The sequence below is a fragment of the Ranitomeya variabilis genome, chromosome 2 (assembly GCF_051348905.1).
Source record: "Ranitomeya variabilis isolate aRanVar5 chromosome 2, aRanVar5.hap1, whole genome shotgun sequence".
Taxonomy (NCBI): domain Eukaryota; kingdom Metazoa; phylum Chordata; class Amphibia; order Anura; family Dendrobatidae; genus Ranitomeya; species Ranitomeya variabilis.
In genome coordinates, this window is record NC_135233.1 from 1038384600 (window position 1) to 1038397933 (window position 13334).

At 49.7% G+C, this 13334-nt stretch overlaps 1 protein-coding gene across 1 annotated transcript in view; it reads right to left on the minus strand.

The window, feature by feature from the left end:
* Positions 1–13334, minus strand: part of ADAM17 (ADAM metallopeptidase domain 17) — a 211211-nt gene that overhangs the window by 9812 nt on the left and 188065 nt on the right. Inside the window, exons 16-19 of the mRNA XM_077291410.1 lie at positions 9100–9230; positions 8823–8901; positions 6396–6484; positions 1228–1284 (exon numbers count right to left, since the gene is read on the minus strand). Of these exons, the coding sequence (XP_077147525.1) occupies positions 1228–1284; positions 6396–6484; positions 8823–8901; positions 9100–9230 (356 nt within the window). The remainder of the gene's footprint in view (positions 1–1227; positions 1285–6395; positions 6485–8822; positions 8902–9099; positions 9231–13334) is intronic.

The window sequence follows — 13334 nt, forward strand, 5'->3', positions numbered from 1 at the left end:
AGGAGAAGCTTGGAAGCTAATGTTGTTGTCATGAGTAACAAATATTTTATATTAAAATAAACTTTCACTTTTCACACAGCATCAATGACCCTAATTAGTATTAGATTTCTACTTCCTGTTCTTCACATCGGCATTAGCAGCAAAAGTCTGACACTGACCTCAAATTTTTGTATGAAAGTCATCTGAGCTTGGTCTACCCTGGTTAAAAGTCATTGTTAAGGGAGGGGAGGAGGTGAGCTGTGACATTATCTAATGCCTGTGTTGATAAAGAAACTGCTGAAAAGTCTTCTGTAAAGAACAGTGGCCAGTATGAAATTTGCAAGATTTCTGATTTTTTTTTTTATATAGACCATGATGTAATAGGACAGGGGATGACTACCTGACACCTAGGACCCCTACCAATCTTGTAAACCAGTGATTTGAATAGCCCTGAGTGAATGGAGCAGTGACTGATCATGCGCTATGCTCCATTCATTCTTAATAGGACCGCTGGAAATTGCCGAGTGTTGGTCTTCAGCACTCCCATTAGAATGAATGACGCGGCAGTGCGCATGATCGACCACCGCTCCCATTCACTTGGGGCTCTTCAGATCTGTGGGGTTCAAGGAGTTAGACACCCTGGTATTGGGAAGTTATACTCCATCCCAATTTTAGGGCATAACTTTAAAACTTGAGAATACTCCTTTAAAAATAGGCAGAAAGACAATTCTTGGGGCCATGAACACACACTGTATTTTAGACATCGGCACAACTGCCATGTTTTCCCAGTGAAATCTTCTTCAGGAAAATGCTAGTGACCACTTTATTGAGGTGGCTTTGCCGTCGTTCTTGTGGCACAGAATCTCTTACTCTATATTGTGTACTATAGGGAGTGGGGAAGCATGAGCAGGTCACTTCCTCTAAACACTTCAAGGTTTCCGAACCCTAAAGTGGTTAAAAGCAGTGACCCAAGACAGAACGCACACAGCCATGTTGCTTGTACATTGCTGTGCACCATGTTCATTTTAGGGGGCGCTTTTGCGGAACTTATTCAGATGGATTCCGGGCGGAATCCACCTCAAAGACGCCATGTGCACATACCAGCAAAGAGACTGTCCAACGCCACCTTCTGACACAGGGGTGAGGAGCTGAGAATCCCTGTAATGTCTATGTCCACCGTCATTTTATTGCAGCCGCACAGAAGATAAATCTAATAAAGAAGCAGCCGATTGCAGGATGAACACTTACACTTGGCAAGAACAAGGACTTGGCGTTTTCTTCATACTGCTTGTCCAGCTTCTTATCCTAGAAAAGTGGAGAAAGCGCAGTAAAGCGTCACCATCCAGAGCAGGAGATTTTGGGTTTGTACCACCTGTAAAGGATCATGTACAGATTTTGTCCTGGTGCTAATGGGATAACTTGCTTTGCAGCCCTCTGCCATTGACCTTATATCTGCGGGTTCGGCCGATAGTGAAGCCACTGGCAACAACACTTTTCTGCGGGAATATAGTTTCCTATTCTGTATGATAGGGGGGGGTGGGCTATGATGGAGACCCCTCGGTATGATAGCGGAGGGTGGGCCATTAGTGGAGACCCCTCTGTATGATAGCGGGGGGTGGGCTATTAGTGGAGACCCCTCGGTATGATAGCGGAGGGTGGGCCATTAGTGGAGACCCCTCTGTATGATAGCGGGGGGTGGGCTATGATGGTGACCCCTCTGTATGATAGCGGGGGGTGGGCTATGATGGAGACCCTTCTGTATGATAGCGGGGGTGGGCTTTAGTGGAGACCCCTCTGTATGATAGCGGGGGGGGTGGGCTATTAGTGGAGACCCCTCGGTATGATAGCAGGGGTGGGCCATTAGTGGAGACCCCTCTGTATGATAGCGGGGGGTGGGCTATTAGTGGAGACCCCTCTGTATGATAGCGGGGGTGGGCTTTAGTGGAGACCCCTCTGTATGATAGCGGGGGGTGGGCTATTAGTGGAGACCCCTCTGTATAATAGCGGGGGTGGGCTATTAGTGGAGACCCCTCGGTATGATAGCGGGGGTGGGCCATTAGTGGAGACCCCTCTGTATGATAGCGGGGGGTGGGCTATTAGTGGAGACCCCTCGGTATGATAGCGGGGGTGGGCCATTAGTGGAGACCCCTCTGTATGATAGCGAGGGGTGGGCTATTAGTGGAGACCCCTCTGTATGATAGCGGGGGTGGGCTTTAGTGGAGACCCCTCTGTATGATAGCGGGGGGTGGGCTATTAGTGGAGACCCCTCTGTATGATAGCGGGGGTGGGCTATTAGTGGAGACCCCACGGTATGATAGCGGGGGTGGGCCATTAGTGGAGACCCCTCTGTATGATAGCAGGGGTGGGCTATTAGTGGAGACTCCTCTGTATGATAGCAGGGGTGGGCTATTAGTGGAGACCCCTCGGTATGATAGCGGGGGTGGGCCATTAGTGGAGACCCCTCTGTATGATAGCAGGGGTGGGCTATTAGTGGAGACCCCTCGGTATGATAGCGGGGGTGGGCCATTAGTGGAGACCCCTCTGTATGATAGCGGGGGGTGGGCTATTAGTGGAGACCCCTCGGTATGATAGCGGGGGTGGGCCATTAGTGGAGACCCCTCTGTATGATAGCGGGGGGTGGGCTATTAGTGGAGACCCCTCTGTATGATAGCGGGGTGGGCTTTAGTGGAGACCCCTCTTTATGATAGCGGGGGGTGGGCTATTAGTGGAGACCCCTCTGTATGATAGCGGGGGTGGGCTATTAGTGGGGACCCCTCGGTATGATAGCGGGGGTGGGCCATTAGTGGAGACCCCTCTGTATGATAGCGGGGGTGGGCTATTAGTGGAGACCCCTCGGTATGATAGCGGGGGTGGGCCATTAGTGGAGACCCCTCTGTATGATAGCGGGGGGTGGGCTATTAGTGGAGACCCCTCTGTATGATAGCGGGGGTGGGCTATTAGTGGAGACCCCTCTGTATGATAGCGGGGGGTGGGCTATGAGTGGAGACCCCTCTGTATGATAGCGGGGGGGTGGGCTATGATGGAGACCCCTCTGTATGATAGCGGGGGGGTGCGCTATGAGTGGAGACCCCTCTGTATGATAGCGGGAGGTGGTCTATGAGAGGAGACCCCTCTGTATGATAGCGGGGGGGGGCTATGAATGGAGACCCCTCTGTATGATAGCGGGGGGGTGGGCTATGATGGAGACCCCTCTGTATGATAGCGGGGGTGGGCTATGAGTGGAGACCCCTCTGTATGATAGCGGGGGGGTGGGCTATGAGTGGAGACCCCTCTGTATGATAGCGGGGGGGTGGGCTACGAGTGGAGACCCCTCTGTATGATAGCGGGGGGTGGGCTATGATGGAGACCCCTCTGTATGATAGCGGGGGGTGGGCTATGATGGAGACCCCTCTGTATGATAGCGGGGGGTGGGCTATTAGTGGAGACCCCTCTGTATGATAGCGGGGGTGGGCTATTAGTGGAGACCCCTCTGTATGATAGCGGGGGGGTGGGCTACGAGTGGAGACCCCTCTGTATGATAGCGGGGGTGGGCTACGAGTGGAGACCCCTCTGTATGTTAGCGGGGGGGGGTGGGCTATGAGTGGAGACCTCTCTGTATGATAGCGGGGGGTGGGCTATGATGGAGACCCCTCTGTATGATAGCGGGGGGTGGGCTATGATGGAAACCCCTCTGTATGACAGTGGGGGGTGGGCTATTAGTGGAGACCCCTCTGTATGATAGCGGGGGTGGGCTATTAGTGGAGACCCCTCTGTATGATAGCGGGGGTGGGCTATGAGTGGAGACCCCTTTGTATGATAGTTGTGGTGGGCTATGAGTGAAGACCCCGCTGTATGATGGGGGGTGGGCTATGAGTGGAGACCCCTCTGTATGATAGCGGGGGGTGGGCTATGAGTGGAGACCCCTCTGTATGATAGTGGTGGTGGGCTATGAGTGGAGACCCCTCTGTATGATAGCGGGGGTGGGCTACGAGTGGAGTCCCCTCTGTATGATAGCGGGGGTGGGCTATTAGTGGAGACCCCTCTGTATGATAGCGGGGGGTGGGCTATGATGGAGACCCCTCTGTATGATAGCGGGGGGTGGGCTATGATGGAGACCCCTCTGTATGATAGCGGGGGGTGGGCTATGATGGAGACCCCTCTGTATGATAGCGGGGGGGTGGGCTGTGAGTGGAGACCCCTCTGTATGATAGCGGGGGGGTGGGCTGTGAGTGGAGACCCCTCTGTATGATAGCGGGGGGTGGGCTATGATGGAGACCCCTCTGTATGATAGCGGGGGGTGGGCTATGAGTGGAGACCCCTCTGTATGATAGCGGGGGGTGGGCTATGATGGAGACCCCTCTGTATGATAGCGGGGGGTGGGCTATGAGTGGAGACCCCTCTGTATGATAGCGGGGGTGGGCTATTAGTGGAGACCCCTCTGTATGATAGCGGGGGTGGGCTATTAGTGGAGACCCCTCTGTATGATAGCGGGGGTGGGCTATTAGTGGAGACCCCTCTGTATGATAGCAGGGGTGGACTATGAGTGGAGACCCCTCAGTATGATAGCGGGGGGGGTGGGCTATGATGGAGACCCCTCTGTATGATAGCGGGGGTGGACTATGAGTGGAGACCCCTCAGTATGATAGCGGGGGGGGTGGGCTATGATGGAGACCCCTCTGTATGATAGCGGGGGGTGGGCTATTAGTGGAGATGCCTCTGTATGATAGCGGGGGGTGGGCTATGATGGAGACCCCTCTGTATGATAGCGGGGGGTGGGCTATGATGGAGACCCCTCTGTATGATAGCGGGGGTGGGCTTTAGTGGAGACCTCTCTGTATGATAGCGGGGGGTGGGCTATTAGTGGAGACCCCTCGGTATGATAGCGGGGGTGGGCCATTAGTGGAGACCCCTCTGTATGATAGCAGGGGTTGGCTATTAGTGGAGACCCCTCGGTATGATAGCGGGGGTGGGCCATTAGTGGAGACCCCTCTGTATGATAGCGGGGGGTGGGCTATTAGTGGAGACCCCTCGGTATGATAGCGGGGGTGGGCCATTAGTCGAGACCCCTCTGTATGATAGCGGGGGGTGGGCTATTAGTGGAGACCCCTCTGTATGATAGCGGGGGTGGGCTTTAGTGGAGACCCCTCTGTATGATAGCGGGGGGTGGGCTATTAGTGGAGACCCCTCTGTATGATAGCGGGGGTGGGCTATTAGTGGGGACCCCTCGGTATGATAGCGGGGGTGGGCCATTAGTGGAGACCCCTCTGTATGATAGCGGGGGTGGGCAATTAGTGGAGACCCCTCGGTATGATAGCGGGGGTGGGCCATTAGTGGAGACCCCTCTGTATGATAGCGGGGGGTGGGCTATTAGTGGAGACCCCTCTGTATGATAGCGGGGGTGGGCTATTAGTGGAGACCCCTCTGTATGATAGCGGGGGGTGGGCTATGAGTGGAGACCACTTTCTATGTTAGTGTGGTGGGCTATGAGTGGAGACCCCTCTGTATGATAGCGGGGGGGGTGGGCTATGATGGAGACCCCTCTGTATGATAGCGGGGGGGTGCGCTATGGGTGGAGACCCCTCTGTATGATAGCGGGAGGTGGGCAATGAGAGGAGACCCCTCTGTATGATAGCGGGGGGGGGGCTATGAATGGAGACCCCTCTGTATGATAGCGGGGGGGTGGGCTATGATGGAGACCCCTCTGTATGATAGCGGGGGTGGGCTACGAGTGGAGACCCCTCTGTATGATAGCGGGGGTGGGCTATTAGTGGAGACCCCTCTGTATGATAGCGGGGGGTGGGCTATGATGGAGACCCCTCTGTATGATAGCGGGGGGTGGGCTATGATGGAGACCCCTCTGTATGATAGCGGGGGGGTGGGCTGTGAGTGGAGATCCCTCTGTATGATAGCGGGGGGTGGGCTATGATGGAGACCCCTCTGTATGATAGCGGGGGGTGGGCTATGAGTGGAGACCCCTCTGTATGATAGCGGGGGTGGGCTATGATGGAGACCCCTCTGTATGATAGCGGGGGGGTGGGCTATGAGTGGAGACCCCTCTGTATGATAGCGGGGGTGGGCTATTAGTGGAGACCCTTCTGTATGATAGCGGGGGTGGGCTATTAGTGGAGACCCCTCTGTATGATAGCAGGGGTGGACTATGAGTGGAGACCCCTCTGTATGATAGCGGGGGGGGGGGGCTATGATGGAGACCCCTCTGTATGATAGCGGGGGTGGACTATGAGTGGAGACCCCTCAGTATGATAGCGGGGGGGGGGGGGGCTATGATGGAGACCCCTCTGTATGATAGCGGGGGGTGGGCTATTAGTGGAGATGCCTCTGTATGATAGCGGGGGGTGGGCTATGATGGAGACCCCTCTGTATGAACACCAAGGATAGGGAATCCCTGATGCACTCACCACACAGTGGACAAGAATACTGAGAGGAATCCAGAATAGCAAAGAAAAGACGATGACCGATCCCACAATGTTGTCTGCCAGGAACTTGCCTGCAGGAAAGAAAGAGACAGATAATGGAGAAAACGTTATAAAACCACCGCACTCCGGATCTCAGATAGTAAGGCCCATAAGCGTGACAGCCTGGGACCGGCGCCTCCATCTGCGCGAGGTCAATGTGGACCCTGCACACGTCCTCTCTGACCGGCTACAGCATGTGGCAGCTTTGGCTCCTGTCGCTTCTGCCTTACTTTGTACCTGAAGGGCCCCCATTCTCAGGATACAGAGGTGTGCCCTGCATCGGTCATACATTTATGTCTTATCCCATGATAGGACATAAATGGACACACATTCCTGATTTGCATAGTTTTTTATATGCAAATTGCCTCTTCTGAGAGGACGAGGACTTGGGCTCTAGCGCCACCTGTTGGAAGCAGTAATCCTAAGAGTCAATATCGACCCTTTAACGCGCCTTGTCACATGACTTAAGGTACCGTCACATTAAGCGACGCTGCAGCAATATCGACAACCATGCCGATCGCTGCAGCGTCGCTGATTGGTCGCTGGTGAGCTGTCACACAGACAGCTCTCCAGCGACCAACGATGCCAAAGTCCCCGGGTAACCAGGGTAAACATCGGGTTACTAAGTGCAGGGCCACGCTTAGTAACCCGATGTTTACCCTGGTTACCATTGTAAATGTAAAAAAACCAAAAACGTACATACTCACCTTCTGATGTCCGTCAGGTCCCTGGCCGTCTGCTTCCCGCACTGACTGTGAGCTCCGGCCGGCCGTAAAGTAAAAGCAGAGCACAGCGGTGACGTCACCGCTGTGCTGTGCTTTACGGCTGGCGCTCACAGTCAGTGCGGGAAGCAGACGGCCAGGGACCTGACGGACATCAGAAGGTGAGTATGTACGTTTTTTTTTTTACATTTACAATGGTAACCAGGGTAAATATCGGGTTACTAAGTGCGGCCCTGCACTTAGTAACCCGATGTTTACCCTGGTTACCATTGTAAAACATTGCTGGCATCGTTGCTTTTGCTGTCAAACACGACGATACACGCCGATCTGACGACCAAATAAAGTTCTGGACTTTCAGCAACGACCAGCGATATCACAGCGGGATCCAGATCGCTGCTGCGTGTCAAACACAACGATATCGCTATCCAGGACGCTGCAACGTCACGGATCGCTATCGTTATCGCTGCAAAGTCGGTTAGTGTGAAGGTACCTTTTAGGATAAAAGCCAAACCAGATACTATATTTGCAGATACGTGTTTCATAGTGTTTGCCCCTCATCAGTGCAAAGCAAGAGATCTGATTTGACTGTATGAGCAGCCTCGGAGGCCTAAGGGGTAAAATCTCTCCTTGTGGACAGTGACATGCCAGAGTAAGGAGGCTTATTCGACCTGCAATGCTCCTCTGTTTAATGAAATTTGCAAATTGGCTCTTCAGAGAAGGAGTTGGATTCTAGCGCCACCTATTGGAAGTAGCAATCCTAACTGTCACTATCAACCCTATAACGAGCCTTGCTATATAACCTTTTTTTTTTTATAAAGTCACTTCATTTTAGTCTTGCGGTATTCATTGCTGTCTTATATGTAAAAATCTTCAAAATGGTGCGCACAGTTCATGAATGCTGCGCAAAGCCAAAAATCATCTTTAGCGCAAAATTACTTTGAATAGTAAATACACCAGCACCTCGAAAGCAATGCTAATCACACTGCTAGATGCCGGAGATACTAGTAGAATATTCACCAATATAAAACATACAGAAAGATCTCCGCGCTATTTGTATGTCTATGGCAATTGCTTAAAAGGCAATACCTTGCATAAAGGACAACTCCTGGAAGGGAAACAAATAGAAGTTGCTACCAACACCCAATGGCAAAAAGATCAACTAATTAATAAAACAAAAACAAGACATTTTAGTTAGTTGATCTTTTTTGCATTTGTGAATGGTTTTACACAATTTAAGGAGCAAAGCTGGAGGTTTTACAATGGCCCTCACAGTCCCCTGATCTGAACATCATTGAAAATTTGTGGCTAGACCTCAAAATAGCAGTTATTGCAAGACGACCCAGGAATCTCACAGAACTGGAAGAATGTTCTAAGGAAGAATGGATGAAAATCCCTCAAACAAAAATTGAAAGACTCTTGTCTGGCTACAAAAAGCATTTTCAGGCTGTGATACTTGCAAAAGGAGGTGCTACTAGGTACTATCCATGCAGGGTGCGCAAACCTTTACATCAGCCAATGGAAATGTGTCATGTTTACCGTTATCCCTTTTAGAGATCATTTCATCTTCAACTTGCTTAACTGTTCACAGTTGACCAGGGGTGCCCAAACTTTTACATGCCACTGTATATACACTGTAGAAATCACTTACCCAACATATTGATGCTCAGTTTGTCTATGAAGTCCCAGATCCTCTCGATCACATCTTGCACTTGTTTCTCACATTTTCCCTATAAGAAAAAGCACACGAGAAATAAAGCAGAGGAGAATGGGTGCCCCCATAGCTATTCACCACGAGCAGATTTCAGGAGGCGGGCGACACTTGTGCTTCGCCCCGACTGTATACACACGGAACGCTCTGCGCGGTGACTCCGATGATCAGAGTCTAAATATCTGGAAGCTTCAGATACAGACAGGTGACCGCTTACATTGCCATCACAGAAGCCCACGGTGCACGGCTTTCCTTTCCGTAGCAAGCGGTTCTGCTTGGAGGCGTCCGTGTACGGGCTGCAGGTCCCATCGCTGTTTCGGCAGCAGACTTTACATGAATGCTCAGTTTCTGAAAGAACAAGATAAAATTATATCCTAGACAATTGGGCATTTTGAGCCAAAAAATGTATAATAGTTCTAATATTAAAGGAAAAGTCTCGAATTCCTCTTTATAGTCATAGATTTCTATTCAATGCATCTGCCACTAGGGGGCGCTTACAGTTGCACAGTTCCCATGCAGAGAGTGGAGTATCTGTCCACACGACTACAATAAACACTCCATAGACGTGGCCTATATGGCAGAGTGGGCAGAAAATAGCCTTTACTTACACGCATAAATTGTAAGGCTCGGTTTGAGTTTGCCAAAAGACATGTGGAAGACTCTCCAAATGTATAGAGGAAGGTGCTGTGGTCAGATGAGACCAAAATTAAACTTTCTGGTCACCAAGGTAAACGTTATGTCTGGCGCCAAACCAACAAAGCTCATCACCCCAAGAACACCATCCCCACAGTGAAACACAGTGGTGGCAGGCATCATGCTGTGGAGATGTTTTCAGCAGCAGGGACAGGGAAAATGGTCTGTGTTAAAGGGAAGGTGGATAGTGTCACATACAGAGATATTTTTGAGCAAAACATGGTTAAGTCTGTTAGTGATTTGAGACTGGGGTATAGATTCACCTTCCTCAAGACAATGACCCAAAGCATACTGCTAAAGCAACACTCGCGTGGTTTAAGGGGAGATTTGTAAATGTTTTGGAGCGGCCTCGTCAAAGCCCAGACCTCAATCCATTGAGAATCTGTGGTCAGACTTGAATATTGCTGTTCATAAGAGGAAACCATCTAACGTGAAGAAGCTGGAGCAGTTTTAGCTTGAAGAATGGGCAAAAATCCCAGTGACAAGATGTGGAAAATTCGTAGAGACTTATTCAAAGTGACTTGCGACTGTAATTTCTGAAAAAGGAGGCTCCACAAAGTACTGACTTTAGGGGTGAACAGTTATGCACACTGAAGGACAGTGATTGTCCTATTTGTTGTTTGCTTCACAATAAAAAGAAAAACAAATGTTCAGAGTTATAGGCATGTTCTTTAGATGAACTGATGCAAACCCTCAAAACAACAGTGAAATTCTAGGTTGTGAGGTAGCAAAACATTAAAAATGCCAAGGGGGTGAATACTTTTGCAAGCTACTGTCTGTAAATATAATATACTAGATTGTGGCCCGATTCTAACGCATCGGGTATTCTAGAATATGCATGTCCCCGTAGTATATGGACAATGATGATTCCAGAATTCGCGGCAGACTGTGCCCGTCGCTGATTGGTCGAGGCAACCTTTATGACATCATCGTCGCCATGCTGTGCCCATCTCTGATTGGTCGAGGCCGCCAGTCTAGTTATAACATCATAGTCACCATGGCAACCATTATGAAATCATCGTCACCATGGCAACCATTATGACATCATCGTCGCCATGACATCCATTATGACATCATAGTCGCCATGGCAACCATTATGACATCATCACCATGGCAACCATTATGACATCATTGTCGCCATGGCAACCATTATGACATCATCGTTGCCATGGCAACCATTATGACATCATCGTCGCCATGGCAACCATTATGACTTTTTCGTCGCCATGGCAACCATGACATCACCATGGCAACCTATTATGACATCGTCACCAGGGCAACCATTATAACATCATATTCGCCATGGCAACTATTATGACTTTATCATCGCCATGGCAACCATTATGACATTGTCGTCTCCATGGCAACCATTATGTCATTGTCGTTGCCATGGCAACCATTATGACATGTCGTCGCCATGGTAACCATTATGACATCGTCGCCATGGCAACCATTATGTCATCATTGTCGCCATGGCAACAATTATGACTTTATCGTTGCCATGGCAACCATTATGACATCATCGTCGGCATAGCAAACATTATGACATCATCGTTGCCATGGCAACCATTATGACATCATCGTTGCCATGGCAACCATTATGACATCATCGTCGCCATGGCAACCATTATGACATCATCGTCGCCATAGCAACCATTATGACATCATCGTCGCCATGTCAACCATTATGACTTTATCGTCGCCATGGCAACCATTATGACTTTATCATCGCCATGGCAACCATTATGACTTCATAGTCGCCATGGCAACCATTATGACATCATTGTCGCCATGGCAACCATTATGACATCATCGTCGCAATGGCAACCATTATGACATCATCGTCGCAATGGCAACCATTATGACTTCATCATCGCCATGGCAACCATTATGAAGTCATCGTCGCCATGGCAACCATTGTGACATCCTCGTCGCCATGGCAACCATTATGACTTTTTCGTCATCATGGCAACCATGACATCACGATGGCAACCTATTATGACATCGTAACCAGGGCAACCATTAGAACATCATATTCGCCATGGCAACTATTATGACTTTATCGTCGCCATGGCAACCATTATGACATCGTCGTCGCCATGGCAACCATTATGACATTGTCGGTGCCATGGCAACCATTATGACATCGTCGCCATGGTAACCATTATGACATCGTCACCATGGCAACCATTATGTCATCATTGTCGTCATGGCAACCATTATGACTTTATCGTTGCCATGGCAACCATTATGACATCATCGTCAGCATAGCAAACATTATGACATCATCGTCGCCATGGCAACCATTATGATATCATCGTCATGGCAACCATCATAGTCGCCATGGCAACCATTATGACATCATCGTCGCCATGGCAACCATGATGACATCATCATCACCATGGCAACCATTATGACATCATCATCGCCATGGCAACCATTATGACATCATCGTCGACATGGCAACCATCATCGTCGCCATGGCAACCATTATGACATAGTCATCGCCGTGGCAACCATTATGACAGTCGTCGCCGAGGCAACCATTATGACATCGTCTTCACAATGGCAACCATTATGACATCATCGTCACCATGGCAACCATTATGACTTTTTCGTCGCCATGGCAACCATGACATCACCATGGCAACCTATTATGACATCGTCACCAGGGCAACCATTATAACATCATATTCGCCATGGCAACTATTATGACTTTATCGTCGCCATGGCAACCATTATGACATCTTCGTCGCCATGGCAACCATTATGACATCTTCGTCGCCATGGCAACCATTATGACATTGTCGTTGCCATGGCAACCATTATGACATGTCTTCGCCATGGTAACCATTATGACATCGTCGCCATGGCAACCATTATGTCATCATTGTCGCCATGGCAACCATTATGACATCATCGTCGGCATAGCTAACATTATGACATCATCGTTGCCATGGCAACCATTATGACATCATCGTTGCCATGGCAACCATTATGACATCATCGTCGCCATGGCAACCATTATGACATCATCGTCGCCATAGCAACCATTATGACATCATCATCGCAATGGCAACAATCATCGTCGCCATGGCAACCATTATGGCATCATCGTCACCATGGCAACCATTATGACATCATCGTCGCCATGTCAACCATTATGACTTTATCGTCGCCATGGCAACCATTATGACTTTATCGTCGCCATGGCAACCATTATGACTTCATAGTCGCCATGGCAACCATTATGACATCATTGTCGCCATGGCAACCATTATGTCATCATCGTCGCAATGGCAACCATTATGACATCATCGTCGCAATGGCAACCATTATGACTTCTTCATCGCCATGGCAACCATTATGACATCATCGTCGCCATAGCAACCATTATGACATACTCGTCGCCATGGCAACCATTATGACTTTTTCCGTCGTCATGGCAACCATGACATCACCATGGCAACCTATTATGACATCGTAACCAGGGCAACCATTAGAACATCATATTCGCCATGGCAACTGACTTATGACTTTATCGTCGCCATGGCAACCATTATGACATCGTCGTCGCCATGGCAACCATTATAATATTGTCGGTGCCATGGCAACCACTATGACATCGTCGCCATGGTAACCATTATGACATCGTCACTATGGCAACCATTATGTCATCATTGTCGCCATGGCAACCATTATGACTTTATCGTTGCCATGGCAACCATTATGACATCATCGTCGGCATAGCAAACATTA